The 21,518-nt window shown below is 53.8% G+C and overlaps 1 protein-coding gene across 1 annotated transcript; it reads left to right on the forward strand.

Moving 5' to 3' along the window:
* The first annotated feature begins 6,076 nt into the window (after positions 1 to 6,076).
* Positions 6,077 to 10,652, forward strand: VOLCADRAFT_108259 (uncharacterized protein). The gene is made up of 5 exons (XM_002958642.1): positions 6,077 to 6,220; positions 6,523 to 6,967; positions 8,055 to 8,773; positions 8,868 to 9,461; positions 9,594 to 10,652. Exons 1-5 carry the CDS (start codon positions 6,128 to 6,130, stop codon positions 10,350 to 10,352), a joined length of 2,610 nt encoding a protein of 869 aa, XP_002958688.1. The 5' UTR covers positions 6,077 to 6,127; the 3' UTR covers positions 10,353 to 10,652.
* The last annotated feature ends 10,866 nt before the right edge of the window (positions 10,653 to 21,518 follow it).

A 21,518-nucleotide genomic window follows, 5' to 3' on the forward strand; every position in this document is an offset into this window, starting at 1 on the left:
GGGGCTACAACATTTGACCCGGCCGCAGCTGCAGGCACTTTCCGTGTGTATGTGTACATCGATGTTTCCCTCTTCCTTATTACTACAACGCAAATGATCTGCTACTGCTGCTGGTGCCGCCTGCAGAAGCAGCAGCAGGATTAGCAGCAGTAGTGGCCCCATACCGCGGCTGTATGGGGCCGCTCTCGGGTGGTCGAATGATAGCACACCTGCATGCATGTGGGCATGTGGGCATGTGGGCATGTGGGCATGTGGGCATGTGGGCATGTGGGCATGTGGGCATGTGGGCATGTGGGCATGTGGGCATGTGGGCATGTGGGCATGTGGGCATGTGGGCATGTGGGCATGTGGGCATGTGGGCATGTGGGCATGTGGGCATGTGGGCATGTGGGCATGTGGGCATGTGGGCATGTGGGCATGTGGGCATGTGGGCATGTGGGCATGTGGGCATGTGGGCATGTGGGCATGTGGGCATGTGGGCATGTGGGCATGTGGGCGTGTGGGCGTGTGGGCATGTGGGCGTGTGGGCATGTGGGCAAGCAACTCATCATTTTATCGCACGGGGGTGGGGAGGATTATTATGTCATAATGGATTACTACCGACCATCCGACCTGGTACCAGGCAACACCGGTGTTGCCCACTCTACCCCTCTATCTCCCGCAAACTTCTATGCACAGCGAACATGCATGGAATCGCACATGTACGCGTGCGTGCTACGTAGGTAGTCGCGTTTGTAGCCAGTACGTACAATTTACACAATTAGTAGAACTGCTGACGGAGGCACACACATAAAACACACACATATAACACGCACACACACACACACACACACACGACATGCACTCACCATTTTGTGTTGCAATCCTTAAAGGTCCCATCAAGGTCGAATCCAGATCCTGCAGGTTCAACACGCCGCTGGCTGCTGCTGCCGCTGCTCCCGCTGCAGGTGGTGGCTGCTGCTGTCGGTGGGCGCGTGTAGGACTCCGCCACTGCTGCCGCCGCTACGCGCTCTCCTGTAGCCCTTGCTATCCCAACTGCCACTTCAGGCGTGTTCCGAAGCAGCGCCAATCCTCCTCCATCACCAACCGCAGCAGCTATTGGCGAAGCCGCGAATGCCCCTTCACGCACTGCTGCAGCAGCTGCCCGTTCCAGATGCCTGCTGACCGCATTCTGGCCACATGCCTTGAGCACAGCCGGAATCACCCGCGGCAGGATGGTGATGCACAGGGCAGACACGCAGACTTGTGTCAGGATGTGTCGCCAGCGGCGACCGGTCGCCGGGCCTCCAGGAACGGCTGTTATTGGCATGTGAAGCTGCAGAGAGTGTGATGGACCTGGGTGTTCTGAGATACGCGACTGTAGAGAGGAGGTTACCATGCCGCCAAGGAAACCAACACCTGCGGTTGGTGTTTGCGTTTGGTCCAGACATGAGAATCTGACCTCCAGCGATATTGTTGATGATATTGGCTTTTCTTCTCCTGTTCCTAAAGGCTCCAGTAGCTTGACCTCAAGCGAGAGTGTTGAGAATAATGGCGGTTGTTGTTGCTGCTGTTGCTGCTGCTCTTGCTGCTGGATGGATCCTTGCTTTGAGAGCGGTTCCTGCTGCAGCTCCACCTCTCTAGATGGTGTTGTTTGCCCTGACTGCTGCCCTCCTGCTGTTGCCACTGCAAAAGGGTCCGGGAGCTTTACCTCAAGTGGGAATGCCGGGAGTAATGGCTGCTGCTGCTGCTGCTGCTGCTGCTGCTGTGACCCCGGTACAGAGGATTGCTCCTGCTGTAGATCAACCCCTTGTGCCGGCACTTGCTCCTGCCCTCCTGTTGTTGCTGGCGCTGTGAAAGTCTCCAGGAGCTTAACCTCCAGGGAAAGCGTCGAGGGTAATGGCAGATGGTGTTGGTCCCCTGCCGATTCAGGCACTGAAGGATCCAGCAGCTTGACCTCCATGGATAGCATTGATGGTATGAGCTCTTCATCCGCTACTAGCAGTGGGCGCTCTGGTAGCTCGCCAACATCGTCACGTGGCAGCATTGGTTGCGAAAGCTGTTGCTCCCATGCCTGTGGCATGGAAGTCTCCAACAACTTGACCTCAAGGGACAGTGCCGACGGCATTAGCTGTTGCTCGTGATCAACCGCGGTCGTCGTCAATGGTGATGATGGCTTCTGCATGCCGCTGGCCTGCTGGGAAGATGATGGCACTGCTGCCGATGTTGAATGCTTACTGCTGAGTACTGCCGGCTGTTGCTCTGCTGGTGGTGTTGATGATGGGGCCTCGCACATCCTGACCTCTAGTGACAGCGTCGGCGGCATTATCGGTGGTTCCTCTGCCACTGGAAGGGAAAGATCTTCTAGTCCAGCATCGGGTGGTTTGAATAACGGTGTGAGCTGCTCCTCAATTACCGTGGTGGGTTCGAGCATCCGAACTTCTAATGAGAGTGTCGAAGACATGGCCTGCGGCTGTTGCTCCGCTTGCTCGTCATCAGTCCCTGCCGAAATCGACGGGCCCGGCAACCTGGTGGACCCAACCGATGGCTGATGACCTTGTGATATTCGCTGCTTCTGCTTCTGCTGCTGCAGCTCCGTAGGAGTAGGCTCGGACTGCTCCCTCAGCTCAACCTCAAGTGACAATACAGCTGGAATCCCATCCCACCCTGGGGCCTTGCCAGGTGCGCTCTTCTTGAGTGCCTTCCGCAGTTCGGTGGCTGTGATCTTTTTGGCTCCAAGCTGTTCATCTGCCTCTGCTGGGAATTTAATGTTGGCTGCGGTGAGGGAGTTCAGAACGGCTTGGCGGGCCTGGGGGCAGATGAAGTCCGGGGCCTTGCTCACATCCTTCCAGAAGTCGGCTACCACCTGGGGCAGCTGAGCGGGGTTGGTAACAAGTCGGCCGGACAAGGCTTGCAGGGCGACAGGGGCTGGTTGTTGGTCTATAGCCTGGGCCTGGAGGAAGGCTGTAAGGGATGGGCTCAGCCTCTCCCCTGCCCGCAGCCAGTGGGTGCGGGCCTCCATGGCATCCTTCCGGCAGTCTTCCCGATGTGCTCGTGCGAGCATTGCCTGGGCTTCGACCAGTTGTTGGAGTGGCTGTTGTGCTGTGGGGGCTGCATCCACCGCTTGCCTTGCCAACTGGACCTGCGGTAACACTTCCCGAGCCCGGGCCCCTGGTCTGAGCTTGCGGTGTTGTGCCGCCTTGTTGAGCTGAAGGGCCAGGGTGCTCAGCCGGCATTTAAAAACTGGCCACCACGCAATCAGGCCCAAAGGGTTGTCCTCCGCAGATGGTGCTGTGGCACACTGGCTGGTGATCCATGCCTCCATGCTTGCGGCTAAGTCCTGGTGTGATGTGAAGGCCAGCCGCACTCGTCGGTTCCCTGGGCCCTTGCTCTCTGGTCGGCACGGCAGCAGGTGCATGACCATTGGCTTGTGATCCGACGGTGTTTGCACGGCAATCTCTGTCTTAGCAATGTACGGCATGGTGCCATGGTCTACATAGATGCGGTCTAGGCGGGAGGCCCCGACGCAGGGAGCTCTGTAGAAGTGGGTGTAGTCGCAACTGTGGGGGTGCAGCTGGCGGTGGCTGTCCACCATGGTGGGGCCTGCTGCCCGAAGAAGGTCCACTGTTGGGCCATCTCCCCGTCGCCCTCCTGGACCCGCTGTGGAGTCCAGCCCTGGGTCTTCCACAAAGTTGAAGTCACCTGCCCAGACCAGCATGGTGTCACTGTTCTCGGCTGCATGCTTGGTTGTGGCTGGCAGTGTGGTTGTGAACAGCTGTTGTCGGAGGGGGTTCACGTGTGCTGAGGTACCCGTGGGGCCATAAATGTTGCAGATGTGGATGCGGTGTCCTCCCCAGCGTAGTATACAGCTGGCAAATCTCCCTCGGACCACGGGGATGGGTGGCGGGTTTTCCACGATAGCAGTCAGATCCCGACGGACTAGGATGAGAACTCCTGCTGTGTGGGAAGAGTTGGCCCACGAGTGTGCAGCCACTTTCCATCCCCTGGTGTGCATCGCCTGTGATGCCATGTTTAGCTCTTTCTCCAGTCGACTCTGGTCATGGGCATTAGTATGGTGGGTCTCCTGAAGGCACACCACATCAAGTCCCATCTCTGTCCACAGCTTGGCCGCCGCATGTATTTTTGCAGTATGTTTTGCCGTCATGCCTTGCACGTTGTGCGTAGCAATCCGAAGGGGGTGGCCCCTAGTGGCGCCCCGCTGGCGGTTTCCATTGGTTGCTGGCGGCAGGTTAGGTTTGTTGGGTATGGCTGACCGAAGAACCCTCTCCGGGTGGGGATTCTGTCTCAACGTCGGGCTGAGTCACCGTGGGGACTTGGAGAATCAGGCTGGAAATTTGGGAGCCTGCCTGGGGCGAACCTGGGTCGCTGGCTTCCTTCTCTGTTGCCTCCGGTCCCTGCCTTGCGCCTGCCTCCTCCTCCATAGCGATGTCCTCTACCGTTTTTCCTGTTGTAGCGCCCCCGGTCTTTGCTATCCGATTTTTCCGATTGGCCTGCCATATGTCTCCGCGTTTCTGCTTTCCGGCCTCTCGGTGTCTGGCTTCCCGGGCCTCTTTGGCCTGCCGGGCTAGCTCTGCGCTCTGTCTGCGGGCTGTCCTTGCCGGCTCAGTCAGCTTTTTGAAGTGATCCTTCCGCGCTTGGTCGCGTAGGTCTGGCCTGCGCTGTTTCTTCACTATTGCTATGTGGGTTAGTTGCGCTTTGGCTGCCGTCGCTGTACTCCGGGTCATGGGCTGTGTCATTTGCAGCTGGATCGGCTCCACCTGGGCAAAGAGGGCAGCCGCCTGTGTTTTCGGGGAGCCCATTGTGGTGTTCTTCCCGGCTGCCTGAGTTGGCGGGGGAGATGGCCATTCCCTGTTTGTCTGTGCATGGTTGGCAGGGCCGGCTTGTTCCGCTACCGGTTTCCAAGGCTGTTCCCGGATAGGCGTGAGTTGGATGGCAGCTGCCTTGTGGGGTGTCCCGAAGACAATGGCCACCTGGGGCTGCTTGGGCTGTCCTGGTGGTGGGTTGGCCGCCTCCTGAGCCCTCTCCTCTATCCTGAGGCTCATTGCATCAGGTGCCGTGGTCCGCCTCAGGGGGGGTTTAGTGGCCGCTGCGTCAGGTGCCGTGTTTTGCTCCAGGGGGGGGGTCGTGGCCGCTGCACCAGGTGCCGTGTTTTGCTCCGGGTGGGGGGCCGTGGCCGCTGCGCCAGGTGCCTTGGTTTGCCCTGGGGGGTTCTCCTCCTCATCCCTCAACTCCGCCAGCACTGAGTACGGGTTCCCCTCGTCTGCCAGGTCCGATTCCGCCTGGGTCTGCTCCGCCTCCATTTCCATGTGCGTTGTCTCCAATCCCAGGGCGGAGTGTGTGGGTGCAGTTGTGGTGTTGGGGGTGGGGCGTCGGCAGCTATGGTGGCTCCAGGAGTTGGGTCGGCTGCCTGGTGTGGTTCTGCAACCACTGTCTCCTGCCTGGCCTCCTGAGGTTCGGGAATGGGGGTTTTCTTACCCCTCTTCTCCTGCCGCATCCACCCTGCGTCCCCGGGGGAACCCTCTGTGTTGTTCCCACGGGGCTGGGTGGCAGGTTTGCTGCCGCTGCCGCCACTGCCGTTGGGCTGGGGAGGAAGGGCTCTGCTGCTGCTGGGCCCTGGCTGCAAGTCTGGGCCACCTTTGCTCTGTGGGGACGGTGGTGGCCGTGGTGCGGAGGTGGAACCTATCTCCACTGCAGCTGGTGTAGGGATTTGGGCTGCTACCGCAGCCTGTATCCCTGACACCTGCAGCTCCATCACTGGTTCCCGGGATCCCAGGTGGGTAGCGGTGTGTAGCAAGCTACATTTCCCTTAGAATATTTTAACGATTACTTTTAACAATAACTGTTAATTTGTTAAACGATCTGACTCAAGTTTCGTACATGTTCCGAGTTTCGTCACATGTCGCAAACTGGGCAGCTGTTCGTAAGCGAATCTAACGGGCTGGGGCCCCGGGCCCCACCAACATTATCCTAGTACGGCAAGGTCCGTAGTAGAGATTATCCGGCAGGTAGGCCGAGATATAAGCTACCCGGGCGGGGTGTTCTGGCCAGACACTGACGTATCACATTACTAGGTGTTCGGAGTTCAAGACTCCGCTGCCGCCATCTCTAACCGTTACGTACACGTCTTATGTACGCTAGTGCTTGCCGCTTGGTTGGACTTCTTCCTACATCGGCGAGGACTAATAACTCCACGCTTCCGCTCTGTCAGTCCTCCCGTCAGGTGAGCGACTGCTACATTGGTATCGAGCGTCAAGTTCGATCCTCCTTGACGCAATGCGCTATAGTAAGGCCGCGCAAAGGCGTTTGACTAAATTCCTTAAGCTTCAAAAATCGTATGAAAGGTATCGCGAAGCATCCCTTCAGGAACAGGACCCTACTGCGACCGAGGCCACTGATTCCGACAACGAAGACGAACGCCCTTTGGCTATTCCCAATAAGGAACACCATATTAATAATATTCCTGTTAATTGTCCACAGATGGACGTTGATTCTCCGGCGGAATCGCCATCGGATACCGCGCAGCGTGCCTCGCCTTCTAAGGGCGGGCTTCCGGCGCGTACACCAGCACAGGCTGCGGCAGCCGCGCAGGTCCAGGAAATGCTTCGCGCGGCTCGCGAAAATCAAGTCCCCGCTCTTCAAGCGGAATTATCTTCCTTTAAGGGAGAGGTTCACGGCATTCTCGCCGAATATGGCGAGCGCTTGGGCGAAATAACCTCTGCCCTGAAGGATGTCCAAGCGCAGCTTCGGGATTTGTCACCGCCGCCTCCGAGTACGTCGGACACTCGGCGTAAGTCGATAATTATTGATGGCATCTGCGAGACGCTGGACAGCAATCTGGCCGCGTTTCTAGACGTGGATATGCTGCAGAATTGCGCTTTCCAGGCGCTTCTGCAGCGCCACCTTAATCCCGAAGTCCGTTTGGATGAGGTCAAGCAGCTCTGGAGCGAGGGCATCGCCAAGCAAGCCGGTGGTCCTTCTCATGCAATATTTTGACTTGTCGCAAATGGACCCGCTTGAGCACTTTATGTTTTGGCTTACGGGCAAGGCTCAGGAGTGGGCCGCAGATCTTTTCCTTAAGCACAAGTCCAGCATGCAACCACTTACTCGTGATTTGTTGCGTGATAAATTCCTGTTACAATATGGGGATGCGAAGCGCGACACCGCCATGGCCGCACGCGATCGTTTGCATGCACACGAGTACGATATGAAAATAGATGAGTCCGTACCGGAGTATACGCAGCGCTTTTACGATATTGTTCGCGAAGCGAATGACATGAGTGTTGTGGATCAAATCTCTTGGTATATCAAGGGCTTAGTTCCTGCGCTGCGCGGTCGCTGCGCTATGGACGATGAGGGTAAAGATTGGCAGGATTTAGAGAAGCTAATCCTGTATGCTAGCGGTCAGGAGGTTCGGTGGAAAGCCGGAAAGGACAAAGCACAGCTTGCTGTAGTTACTACACAAGCTGGCCCGTCTAAGATTACTTCCTCCTCTCACCCTAAGCAATCTCGCCCTCGGTCCCCTTCCAAACAGGCCTGGGAAACGGTTCGTGCGAAGAAACCGCGGACGTCAACGTCCGGTACTCTTCTCAAGTGTCGGATGTGCTCTCGCCTCAAACCGGCAAACCAGACTTGGGAAGAGCACAAGAAGGTCTGCCTTCACCACCTGCAGGAGCAGATGGCCCGACTGCAGGAGAATAGGGTTGGCACGGGTACTATACTAGAAAAGAGTACTATACTATAATAGTACTATATATAGTACTATTTACTATGCAGGGCTCTAGACTGGTACTAGTTTACGACGCTCGTACCGCGTTCGTACATAGTAAAATAGTATAGTAAAAATAGTACTATATAGTACTAGATTTGGGGTTGGATAGTGTCCAGTACTAGTTGGACCAAGTCGAGATCTGCAGTCAAGCTGTATTTTGAAGGGCTATAGCCGCGTCTTCGAGCTGTGCTACGTAGTTATTGATGAATAATATCAAAGGAATCCAGTATAAAGGATGAGAAGGCGATCAGAGGCTTGCTTCCTGGTCCAGACGTCCCGTCTGAAGTTCTCCGTTCTCGGAACGAGCTTTTTAACAAGCTTCGTAACCAGAAGAAGAACGCCAAGACGGGTAGTCATTGGGACAACTTCAATGTGGAGTGGTGGGGTGGTGTACCAAAGCTAGTCTGCCTGTTCTGCGATGAGCCGCTCAGCGCAGTGAACCCATCCTTTACCAACGCGCACCACATCAAGCAAGGTGCTTGCAAGGCTATCAAACAGCGTGCAGCGTCACTCAGCCAGCAACAGCAACAGAGTGGAACCAGCTCTGCTGCGGCGGGCCCCAGCACGGCGGATCAGCAGGCCCTCTCCAAGCGCCGGCGCGGCATTGATGGCCAGACCCTCCTCCCAGTGATTCCCGCGACTCTCACGGGGCAAGTCGTGGAGGAGCTTGGCATGTTCTTCTACAGGAACAACGTGCCTATTCACCTGATCGAGAAGCCCGAGTTGCGGAACCTATTCGGGCTGCTGGGCGTCACCCTGCCGAACCGGAAGCAGTTGATGGGGCCAATGCTGGACCGCGCCTACAGCAAGGTTAAGGCGCAGGTGGCGCAGGTCAGGCAGCGCATGTGTGGCCAAGCTGCACTCTGCTCAGATGGCTGGCGCAAGCGTGCCGCTGAGCAGGGGGTGCCGCTCATCAACTTCATGCTGCTGCTGCCAACGGGCTCGGCCTTCCTGCGTGTCGTGCGTGCAGCTGGTGTACGGAAGGACGCGCAGTACATCAAAAAGGTACGTTATGTGCGGATATGTTTAGTCTTTGGTGCCGTCTGCCGTGATCGTAATTTATTGAAACCGTACTTAAGCTAATTAACCTGCACTGCAGATCCACCTGGATGTGGTGGCGGAAGCGTTCACCAAGCCTGACGACTGCATCGGCTTCGTAATGGACAACACGGCGACCAACCTGGCCGCCATCCAGCTGCTGCGCATTGAAAACCCCCGCTGGCTGGGTGTGGGCTGCGGGGTACACGGCATGGCGCTTGTTTTTAAGGACCTGGCGAAGGAGAAGAACGTCAAGTGGGCGGCCAAGATCTTCAACGCTTCTATCACCATCTCCACAGTGGTTGGCGACTCGGAGCGCATCCGGGCTTTGCTGGGCGTGCACCAGATGGAGAAGTACGGCAAGAAGTCGGCCATTACCGCCAACACCCCAACCCGCTTCGCTGTGAACTATTTTGTTCTAAGTGACGTGCTGGCGAATGAGGATGCACTGAAGGCCATGGTGCGCAACAAGGAGGCGTGGGCTGGCGCCAGCGACGGCACCTCAAAGGCGCAGGAGTTTAAAGCCATGGTCGAGGGTGAGGGCAGTTCCCGGAACTTGGGCCTCTTTTCGAAGGGCGCCAAGCTGGCGGAGTTTTGCGAGCCCATTTCCAAGGCGCTGCACAAGCTGGAGTGCGACAGACCGATGCTGAGCCAGGTGCAAAGATGATTTAAGGGTTTGGGCGAAAGGATGTGTGTCCCATGTTTGCCCCAGACCCCATCAGGCATCACCTTTCACTCAGTGACCCGTCCCCCATACGCTTCCCATGTTTTCTCCCATCCCTCCCAGATGTACCCGGTCTGGAAGGCCCTGCTTGCAACAGCAAGGGACTTTGATGAGGCAAACACCGACTGCCCAGGGCTGTACGACCTGCTGAAACGGCGCTACGACAAGCAGGTCAACGCCTGCTGGTTTGCAGCATTCCTGCTGGACCCGCGCAATATTGATGTGTCGCTTACCAACCGGTACATGTTACCGCTCGGCCAGCTGGAGCTGGAGGAGAAGTCAGCGGCGAAGGTCCTAATCCAGGATCTGGCCGCAGGCAAAGATGCAGCTAAGCGGGACCGGGTTGGGGAAGAGTGGACACGCCTGGGACTGGGCATTCCCAAAGCGTTCGATGAGTGGTCTGAGCTTATGCGCATGCACAAGGAGAAATTGTTGCCTGACAGCAGCACCCGTGTGATGGGGGCTTCGCTGGATGACTGCATCAGCTACTGGGATGTGCACCTCGCCGCACAATTCCCACTGATTGCATCGGCAGCCATTCGCTTGCTGCTGATGCACGCATCAACCTGCTCGTCCGAGCGCAACTGGTCGGCATGGGGCCTCGTCTACACGAAGGCGCGCAATCGGCTGGCCATTGAGTGGGCGGAGAAGATCGTTTACATCCGTGGCAATGCAGGCTTGCAGGGCAACCAAGGCGCTGCGGCGGATGAGGTGGAGCTGATTCTCCAGCAGTGCGAGGAGGACGAGCAGGAGCAGGAAGCACAGCAGCAGCAGCAGCAGCAGCAGGGAAACGTACACCCTAACACGCAGATTGATGACTGAGCAACGATAGATTGAGCTGCGGCAGTTTGCTGAATTGGAGGGTTACATACTGGGCCGTTGTAGTGCAGGAACTTCACTAGTATGGCGTCCTTGTGTTGTCTTGTCAACGCTGGGTCTTCTATCTGTGATTATGTCTTTATGTGCCATAACACGCCTTGAGACATGGGGTTTGAGGTCCACCTACCGGGCACCGAAGTAACAAAAAGTGTTCTGGATGACCACAGCGATCTGCTTTCTCATGTCTAAGTAAATATTCAGAAAGAACAAAAGAAGACCTTTCCAACGGTGTAATTTTCAGGTACAACGGTTGGTCGTACACCCCCCTTCTACAGGGAGCTTGTACCTGCATAGTAATAGTATCATAGTACTATATTACTATATATAGTACTATTTCATACTATACTATACTATTTGGGAAAATCAATATAGTATTTTTGCCAACCCTACAGGAGAAGACGGCTAGTTTAAACGCGAACCGACCGGCTAATTAGGATGCTGGCAAGCGCGAGGGGGTGTCTTGCAAGCAGGCCGTTAGTGCTGTAGCACCTGTAGACGAAGTCTCTTCTGCCGAGCCTGACTTGAAGATTAGGGACTCTGTTGTTCCGCCCGTTTGCGATCCGTTGATATGTGATCGGATGTTCCTTCGTGATGAATTTCGAAGGGTTGAGAACGAACTTGGGCGTCAATTTACGTTCGATGCCGCTTGTAACGACTCGGGCGACAACAGTCTCTGTTCGCGCTTTGCCTCTCCATCCAACTCGTTCTTTGATACCGACGTCTCTGGCGAGTTTGTTTGGATCAATCCCCCATACACTCATATTAAAGAATGGCAGCAACATTACCACCGCTGTAAGCTAAAAAATCCTAAAACAACTTCTGCGGTGTTCGTCGTTCCTAAGGACGTGTTCACATGTGGGCGAATCAGGGTTGATTCATGCGAATTGGACTCTGAATTGAACCTGATTGGACCCGAATCGGAATTGGGGTCCGGGGGGGCCTCTTCGGGTATGATTCGACGTGATTCACAGTTTTCTTTCTCAAAACAAAGTTGTTTAACAAACCGTTTCTCATAATTACCATTACAATACTATAGGAACATTTTCCAATTGTTAATTCACGCAAAGCGCACCGAGCATTTTTCACGAACTCCTGCAGCTATGTATGTACAAGCCTGGTGATAATTTTCGCCATAGAAACGATACTTATACTGTTCTGTTCCTAGATAATGCTGGCTTGCCTTGGGTGATGGGGCGTAGCCGCGGAGCTTCAGCTGGGCGCGGTGGCACCTCGCGCGGTGGCCGCAATCGTATGTGAACACAATTCAGAAAGCCGCCCCGAATCGGACTCCCAATCAGACTCTCAATTGGACTACATGTGAACACACCCTAAATGGACTCAAGTCGAGTGTCTTATGCGTTCCGCTGGATACCAGCTACTCAAAACTTATGCTGTTGGAACACAGTTGTTCTCCCAACCAGTAGACGTTGGAACGCGTTCGGACTTGCCGGGCATCCCTTGGCCATTACAGCTTTGGTATGACCCGCCGTCCAAATCGGTGCAGCTTAACAGCTTGGATAGCAATGGCCGCACTATGCTTTTTGATGCTCGCTTGTGTCAAACGGCTTGCAAAGTTCTTGCCGACTCCGGTGCCAATTGCGGCCGAGTTGCCGACGGCTTCATTTCTCTCGAAGCTGTCCGCAGGATGGCTCTTTCTGTCCGTCCTTGCACTATCTCTACTGTTCGCGTCGCGAACGGAACTCACGAGCTTATCAATGGCTCGATTACCGCTAAGCTCCGTATAGGCTCCTTTCATGAAACAGTCACACTACTTGTTTTAAAGCAAGGTGTTCCAGGCGTTGAAATTATTCTCGCTGATGACTGGTTGGAGCGCAAGAAAGCGAGAATGTGTTGGGAATCACACACGCTTACAGTGCGGAAAGCTACCGGCGATCAGTGTTCGGGCCGAAACGGAAACCTGCCGAAACGGAAACCTGCCGAAACTAGTTTCGGTGATTCCGGCGAAGAGGTCCTGGTTCTGCGGAAATGCCGAAACTAGTTTCGGCCCCTTTCGGCTAGCGCCGTACGGCGGAACCTACTTTGAATAGTTTCAAAGTGTAGGCGCGTTGTGCAAGGCTGCGAAACTCTGCGAATGTTGAGTTTATCTTATCAATGTCTCAGACAACTTCTGTTGTCAGTGCAGACACAGATTCGGTCAAAAACAAGGGCGGAAGGACCGCTGATCAGACCGTTTGGGCTCACTTTGAGAAGAAAAAATATAATGCAAAGTGTAAGAACTGGACTATCATCTGCAAGTACTGCCGGACCGAGTCCAAGCAAGGGCGCCTTCAGGAGATGCGCGTCCATATCGCGCAAAAGTGCGCGGGACCCGTCCCGCCTGAGGTCCGGCACGAGCTGCAGGCAGTAGTGACCAAGGACGCCTGCAGCGCCTCGACTCGCACCTTGACACGCAAGGACTGCCAGACAACGCTGAAGCAGCACTTCGTGTAGCAGCTGACCGCTGAAAAGGTCTCTCGAGTTGCTGGCGGTCGCGCTCTGCGCGTATTTATAGCACCGTACTGTGTACCGGCTGCTACATTCCCCCCCCTTTGAAGGGAACCGTCCCGGGCCCTTTAGAGCCTCGTATACCGCCAGCCTGTGCCTACCTTCTCCTACCCTCGGGCAGTGGGGTGACCAAGCCCACGTCACGTCATGTGCCCGCTTCACATGCGCCTAGCCTTCAGGTTTTTCAGGCACAGAGACAGTCCAGTCGGTTCAGCTACTTTTGTTTTATAGTTTTAGTGCGATATTCGCTCACTGAGTCGCCACACCCGAAATACCACTCGAACGTGATCGGTGGGGGTTGAACCGACGACTTCAGGATCGTGAATTTTCACGAGGTCTCGATACCAAATGTAGCAGCTGACCGCTGAAAAGGTCTCTCGAGTTGCTGGCGGTCGCGCTCTGCGCGTATTTATAGCACCATACTGTGTACCGGCTGCTACACTTCGACAGGGCACAGGTCCCATGAGGCGCAAAGGCACATAGGGCCCACGAACAACGTTTGCATACCATGGACGTCATAAAATACAGCATTTTCAGGGTTTCGGCAGGTTCCGGCAGGTTCCGGCAGGTTCCGGCAGGTTTTGCAGAAGGGTCCAAAAAACGGAAACTATTTCGGCATTGTCAGTAAGGTTTCGGCCCGTACACTGCCGGCGATACTGTTGTCCTGAGGCCTTCCTTTTGGTCTTCAGCAGACGACGACGATCACCTAGATGGTATTGCCATCATGAATTACGTTACCGCCACTCTCTATGCTGCGAGTACGGTGGAAATGATGTCAGCTAAAGCAGCTGCAGGGAGGATTACCAAAGGCGCATGAAGCTATTTAATGCTTGTGCAATCTGAGCTCATTTCTGGATCCTCGGCGTCTGCGGAGTCACTTCCTCCCGACACCGACATCATCCCCGAAGCAACATTGCAGGGGTTGCTTGACGAATACAAGGACGTATTCGAAGAGCTCAAAGGCCTTCCTCCAGATCGCGAAGTAGGTCATACGATTCCACTAGTGGAAGGGGCTGTACCGCCCGCTAAACGATCGTACTGGTTGACTCAATTAGAGCGCCAAGAGGTCCGTAAACAAGTCACCGAATTGTTGAGTAAGGGCTACATAGAACCCTCTACTTCTCCTTATGGTGCGCCCGTTATCTTTGTGGAAAAAGCTAACGGTCAGGGCCTTCGCATGGTCTTGGATTACCGTGCATTAAACAAAATCACGATCAAGCGGCGGTATCCTATGCCAAACATTACTGACCTCTTCGATCAACTCCAAGGGGCTAAGATATTTAGTTCCCTGGACTTACAGCAGGGCTACAACCAAATTCGCATTACACCAGAGGATGTTGCAAAAACGGCCTTTATCGCTCCGGGAATGGGCCAATACCAGTTCAAAGTGCTGTGCTTTGGACTCACAAACGCCCCTGCTACGTTCCAAGCGGTGATGAATCGGATCTTTGCCGAACACATTGGCAAATTTGTGCTGGTGTACTTGGACGACATTCTGGTCTTCAGTAAGACCAAGGCCGAGCATGAACAACACCTAAGGGTGGTGTTGTCCTTGCTTAGAAAGCACGAATTCAAGGCAAAAATGTCTAAGTGTCAGTTCAACCGGACCGAACTGCACTTCCTGGGCCACGTAGTCAGCCGTGACGGCTTGAAAGTAGACGAGCGCAAAGTTAAAGTTGTGAAAGAATGGCCGGTACCAACCGACGCCTCTAAACTTCGCGCGTTTCTTGGCTTAGCCAATTATTTTCGGAGGTTTATCCAGGGTTATTCCTCTCTCGTGGCCCCCCTCACAACCCTAACAAGTGCGAAAGTGCCCTTCCACTGGACAAAGGAGTGTGATACTGCCTTTCAGGGTGTGAAAGATGCCTTGACAAACGCACCAGTATTAAAACTCCCTGAGCTTGACAAACCCTTCGTAGTTTGGTCTGATGCGTCGCTGCATGGCACTGGCGCTGTCTTGTTACAAGACGACCGACCAGTTGCTTATACAAGTTCTAAATTCAGCAGCGCGGAATACAATTATTCCACCACAGATCAAGAATGCTTGGGCACAGTCCTGGCTATGGAAGAATGGCGTTGTTACTTGGAAGGTGCGAGTCATGTCACCCTAGTAACGGACCATCAGCCTTTGGTCTATCTGCAAGAGCAGAAAAGCGCCGATAAACTTTCCAGAAGGCAAGCTCGTTGGTTGGAACGATTGTCTCGATTCCAGTTCACTTGGGAGTACCGACCCGGACGGATTAATGTCGCAGACCCTATTAGTCGGGTTCACGACACGGTGCTTAATGTGCTCACGGCCTCGCTGGCGGACAGCGACTTGGGACACCGAATCAAAAGCGGGTACGATGGTGATCCAAACCTTGCTAAATCAAGAGTAGCCAAGCTGCAGTTAAAACGAAGGAATGGATTCTGGTATCGGGGAAACCAGATCTATGTCCCTCAAAACGCTGAACTGCGAAGAGCCATCTTGACCGAGTATCATGATGTCCCTTACGCAGGCCACCGCGGTATAGACCGCACCAAACAAGCGATCGCACAATCATATTGGTGGCCAGGGCTTGACTCTGACGTTAAAGAACACGTCAAATCATGTCCCCAATGTCAGCGTAACAAACCAACAAATGCTAAGCCGGGTGGATTACTGCAGCCCCTTCCCATTCCAACGGAGGTGTGGGAAAGCGTGACAATGGATTTGGTTACGCAGCTACTGACATCCCGCAATGGGCACGATGTGATTGTAGTGTTCGTGGACCGGCTGAGCAAAATGACGCACTTTGCTCCCACACACACAACCGCTACAGCTGAAGATGTAGCCCGCCTCTTTGTGGCTACCGTCTTCAGGCAGCACGGCCTTCCAAAGAACATTATTTCAGACCGGGACTCTCGCTTCACAAGTAATTTCTGGAAGGAAACATTTCGCCTGTTGGGCACCCACCTCTATATGAGCACAGCTTTCCACCCGCAAACAGACGGGCAAACGGAACGCATGAATCGCGTTCTGGAAGAGACACTCAGGCACTACATATCACCCACTCAAGATGATTGGGATGAGCATTTGCCACTGATTGAGTTTGCCATAAACAACTCCAAACAGAAGGCAACGGGGACAACTCCGTTTTCCCTGAATGGTGTTCGACAACCACGTGTACCGGTTGACCTTCACCTCAAAACCAAGGTGCCTGCCGCTCAGAAGCAAGAAGCGATGCTTCGGGAGCGTATAAGCAAAGCTAAAAAGTGTCTCTTGGCTGCGCAACAAGTCCAGAAGGACGACGCCGACATGCATAGGCGTCCAGTGCGTTACGAGGTTGGGCAGAAAGTGCTGTTATCTACCAAAAATATTACATTAAAACCCCTGGAACTAAGAAGCTGATGCCCAAGTTCATCGGCCCATACACGGTTGTCGCACGCGTGGGTGAAGCTGCGGTAAAACTGGACTTACCGGCGGCCTCCCGCCTACACCCGGTCTTCCACGTCTCTTTGTTGAAATTGTACAAAGAAGACGTAAAGCGACAGCCGCCGGCGCCACTCGTCATTGAGGGTGAGCCGTATTTTATGGTCGAAGCTATTGTCGACCATCGTGATGTTTCAGTCCGAGGGGGACGTGGAAAAACACGTCGAGAGTATTTAATCAAATGGGAAGGTTACGACTCTAGTCATAATACCTATGAACCAGAGGAATCCCTTCGCCAGTCTACCCCCTTGGCTGAATCCATCGACGAATATGAACGCAAACTGGCGTCTAAGAAACACCCTCAAGCCCCGGAAAAACCCAAGGGACGGAAATCTTCTAAGAAGAAGTGACGCTCCCGGGACGGTTCGCTTCAGAGGGGGGAGACTGTAGCAAGCTACATTTCCCTTAGAATATTTTAACGATTACTTTTAACAATAACTGTTAATTTGTTAAACGATCTGACTCAAGTTTCGTACATGTTCCGAGTTTCGTCACATGTCGTGAACTGGGCAGCTGTTCGTAAGCGAATCTAACGGGCTGGGGCCCCGGGCCCCACCAACATTATCCTAGTACGGCAAGGTCCGTAGTAGAGATTATCCGGCAGGTAGGCCGAGATATAAGCTACCCGGGCGGGGTGTTCTGGCCAGACACTGACGTATCACATTACTAGGTGTTCGGAGTTCAAGACTCCGCTGCCGCCGTCTCTAACCGTTACGTACACGTCTTATGTACGCTAGTGCTTGCCGCTTGGTTGGACTTCTTCCTACATCGGCGAGGACTAATAACTCCACGCTTCCGCTCTGTCAGTCCTCCCGTCAGGTGAGCGACTGCTACACGGTGTGTATCGGGCTGCTGAATGCTGGCAGGGGCGGCATTGGCGGTGGCCCTATGATGTTGTGCCTTGCCATCTCGGGGGCGTTAGTTCTCCCCGTGGCTGCTGTGGCGGTGGTCCCCCACTGGGTTCTCGCGATGGCAGCCCATGTGCCATTTACTACCGTGCCAGCATTGCTTCGGCTGGGGCCTGACTCCGGAATCTGCGTCAATTTTGGCTGAGCTCCCTTGCGTGCTGGCGGTAAACAGCCAATTATAGCGGGGGCTGCCTCCAGCGCCAAGGGCACCTTGGTCGCGACCAGGGTCCCAGTGCAGTGGGTACTGTCCCCTGGCGTGCCATACGTATAGGGGAGCTCCGCCGGGAGATTGAAGTTTCCCGCCGGTAGCTTCACTGCCCATTTGTCAGCCTGGAAGGGGCATTTGCAGGGAAAGCCGAATTCCTCCCTCTTCCATTGCCTCCCGCTGACCCTGCTGTACGCCATCGTGAGGAAGGCCGTAACTCCCTGGCGCGTTATTGTTGTTGTGGTTGTTGTGGTTACAGTATTTCCGCCGCCGACGCGGCGGGTGCCCTCACGAGCCGTGAGGCTCCAGAGCACGCTGTTGACACTCATCAAAAACCTCAGTAAGGAAAGTAGCGATTTTCCTCGGATTGGTATTGAGAAATACCTTGCGCATATCAGTATCTTCAACGTTAATCAGAAACCTATTACGCAACTCAGTATACGCCTCACACTCCATGAGCACATGATATTCATCCTCAACCTTACCCGACGTACAGACCTGACACGTACGGCACTCTCTCGGCCTATGGTGTCCTTTGTTGACCTCCAAAGGCCAACAACAAAGACGGAATTTGGCAACCATACGCAACTGGTTGACCGGCAAATAAACACGCAAATAGCCTGTGGGATCGGAGCCCTCTCTTGCTGGTGAAGGGGAGCCCATCCAGTTATGATACCTGCAAAGCGAAACCCCTTTACCTTGGAACACACGCGGATCACCCCCTTGGCTGAACTGATCCCAGTCACTTAAAAGGAACGCAGATAACCTCTCCAGAACCTCACCCATTCGAATCAACTGAGACGAGTATACATCTACCTTCTGAGAAACGGAGTCACACGCCGGCCACTCATGGCCCAACCAACGCAAAATGATGAGCACTTTAGACGACCAGCAATCCACTTTGAGATCAGACAGAAGAGCCAGACGGAGATCATCTACTAACACGTCGTGATAGACCGACCCACGGGACTTGACTATCTTATTCCAGAAACACAACGCAAGGCGTAACCAAAAGTACTGCAATGCCCAGCGGAAGTCCCGACACTTCCCACCGACGCGGCACTATCTTATCCAAGCCTTTAACCGTTAGTTCCACGTTTACCGGCTCCTGGCCGGGGTAGAACTCCACTCCGCCTAGCTGTAGGCGCCCCTCCCTGAGAAGCCCGCTGTTGGTGAGCCTTGCCAAGCTGCCCGGTGGCATCAGGACCGAGATCTCCATCGCAACACGCTTATCCTTCATTGGGAAGATGCGCCGCTTCGTCACTGCGGGCCCTTCCAATGCCTCCAAGTCCGCTGATTTTGCCCATAATTTCAACTTAGAAATTATGTGCTCTACAAGTCGCCCATAGCTCTGAGCGTAGACATCTGAAATGTCGGAGCCCGCGTCTGTATTTTTTCGGGCATTGTATAGGCGAGATATTCGGGAAAATAGGTGAAAGGTATATAGGCCAGTAAGGTGTACACATATTATACGAGACTTAAAGGCTTAGGCATAAGAGGCGCATGTGTAAGTGATGGCCTAATATACGATCATGTATGGCATAGTATTATAAGTACATTTTTACATCATAACCTGTAGCAAGGGATGTTTAGGCTATGCGGTATACAGGGATGTATACACTTGATGTTGTAAACGACATTGCCTATATAGACGCAAGTATACATGATTCCATATAATAGGACCTGTACAGGCATCGGATAATAGGCTTTTCTTACGAGTCACCCTATACCATCGATCTAATCGATCGCGCAATCTCAACATCTTTCTTATTGCATCGTTATCCTTGTGAAATTGCACATTTTATTAACGTGTCTCGATCCCGGGATCTCCAGTAAGTATTGGTCGCGCCTTACCGGTTGTACTTAACGCTGAATATAAAATTGGGGTTTAATATACTTAAATCTAAAGGGCACTCATGACTCATCTGCTGCGTTAGCCTGGCTTGTCGTCCATGCGGCAGCCTCTGGGCAAATGGCCCAACTCCATTTGAGTTTGCTGCTGGCTGCGGCCAAGAAACATGCAATGCAACCGCCATATGATCCCTAGGTGTAATTGTTTTGCATACAAGTCGACGTAGATACCTCCTGTGACCGCCGTACAGGAAGGAAATTTTCCGGTTCGACAACATGTGAGGTCCAGAACCGAACACAAAAGCAGGAATCACCATTCAGTGTCAGGTTTTCTTGTTAGTTGTTAAGTTGTTGACTATCGTCGTGGACAATCATTTGAGATATGTTTGAGATATGGATTATGTACGACCTTCCGGCGCCGCCTAGGCTCTGGATGACTATTTAAGTCGTTATTGTTGTTTAGATTGTTATGTCATCGTTATTACATCTTGTGCTGGATTAGCTGGCTTACGTCGCTCCGCCTCGTTGTAACATTTGTGACATCCCAACGAGAAACGGAGCCCATGCCCTTTCAGTTGGTATCGATCTAGACGATCCGGCCTATACGCTTCGCTCCGCCTTCATCTTCATCGCCTTCGTCGTCTTCGTCTTCATCTTCGTCTTCGTCTTCGTCTTCGTCATCGTCATCGTCATCGTCATCGTCATCGTCATCGTCTTCATCATCGTCTTCGTCATCGCTTCACTGGTCATCTTCGTCTTCGTCATCCTCCGATGGCTCTCGTCCCTACTGATGCCCACCGCGACCGCTCCCGTTCGCGGTCAGCGGAACTTCCGGGCAATATCCACATGTCGCCCTTCACACTCGACCCCTCTTCCATCCCCCCTATCATCCACTCCGCCCCTACCGTCCCCATCGTCGACGCCGCTACATACATACCCTCGCTCCAGGAGGCTATCACCTCCGCCGTCCGCGCCGCCATGGCCGAACTTCCTCCGGCCCCATGGTCGACCGTCCCTCACTTTACGGACCCCTCCCCACCATCGCCCAACCTCGGCCGCCACATCTGAACCTCTTGCATGTGTCCCGTGACTTCCCCCCCTTTGACCCCAAGGATCCCCGTGCAGACATCGGGGGCTGGGACATCCAAATGCGACACAACCTGGATATGGCCGGCGTCCCCGAGGATAGTCCGGAGGCTGCTAAAATCGCCCTTTCAGTTCTTCGCGGATCAATGGGCGACAGTCTACGACAGCGTAAAACGTCGCCGTCCATGACTTATGCATATGAATTCACGTGTTCTCTTCGCGTTTTTCTCCTTCTTCGTAAGGCCAACGCGTCGACCAACGCACATCTTACACCCGTCCGGTCCAGAGCCTCTATAGCAATAATATTGACATAAACATAAAAGTCATTTATGAACATCTGCTACGTTTGTCTAGCATTGTCGTACCGGAGGTTGGGTCGGCAGCAGACCATGAACTTCTCGCCTAGGAAAATACTTAGCGCAGCCAAGAAACATAATTTAAATCTATTAGTCATCCAATTGGTCTTAGGGTTGCCTTCAAGTCGACGTAGATGCCACCTCCTGTCACCGCCGTATCGGAATGCATTTATCAAGCAAAAGACCCGAAAAGATTATAACCTTGCAGAACTCATTTCAGTGCTTTTGGGAAAGAGGTTTAGACCTTGCCACCCCGGCAAGCCAGAAACTAGTTTCGGTCGCAAAACTTTTGTATTTTCAAAGCATACACACGCGTGATACCTAAGAATACGAGAATTATTAACAGTTTAATACTTGTGGAGTTTCGTAGGCGTTTGCGGTGCAACTGGCGCGAATAGGAGGTCTTCCTAGCAGGTCTTAATGACGAGGGGTGCCTGACGGCGTTGCATGGACTCCATCGATGCATGTGCCTCGGCATGACGGGTGAATACAAAACGGTTCATATGCACAGACCTCATAGTTTGCAGCATTGTAAGGGAGGTCAAAGGTGTTTCGCACGCAGCAGCTAGTGCAGCTTTGCCCCGAACACTGTATACACGAGTGGCCTACATAAAGGCATACCTTTATACAACGGACTATTAGGCTCTCACAGTTTTGCATGAGTACACATGGTAACCTATAGCCTACAGGCCTATAGACCATGCTGTATACAACAGATCGTCTATAGGTGTGATGTATACGATCATA

The sequence above is a fragment of the Volvox carteri genome (assembly GCF_000143455.1).
Source record: "Volvox carteri f. nagariensis unplaced genomic scaffold VOLCAscaffold_101, whole genome shotgun sequence".
Taxonomy (NCBI): Eukaryota; Viridiplantae; Chlorophyta; class Chlorophyceae; order Chlamydomonadales; family Volvocaceae; genus Volvox; species Volvox carteri.

What these genes read in the sequence shown, in the direction of transcription:
- VOLCADRAFT_108259 (XM_002958642.1), top strand. Translation starts at nt 6,128, where the DNA reads ATGTACGCTAGTGCTTGCCGCTTGGTTGGACTTCTTCCTACATCGGCG. An exon ending in TCTGTCAGTCCTCCCGTCAG is followed by an intron (nt 6,221 to 6,522) that starts GTGAGCGACTGC and finishes GATACCGCGCAG; the next exon opens with CGTGCCTCGCCTTCTAAGGG. An exon ending in GGGCATCGCCAAGCAAGCCG is followed by an intron (nt 6,968 to 8,054) that starts GTGGTCCTTCTC and finishes TCCCGTCTGAAG; the next exon opens with TTCTCCGTTCTCGGAACGAG.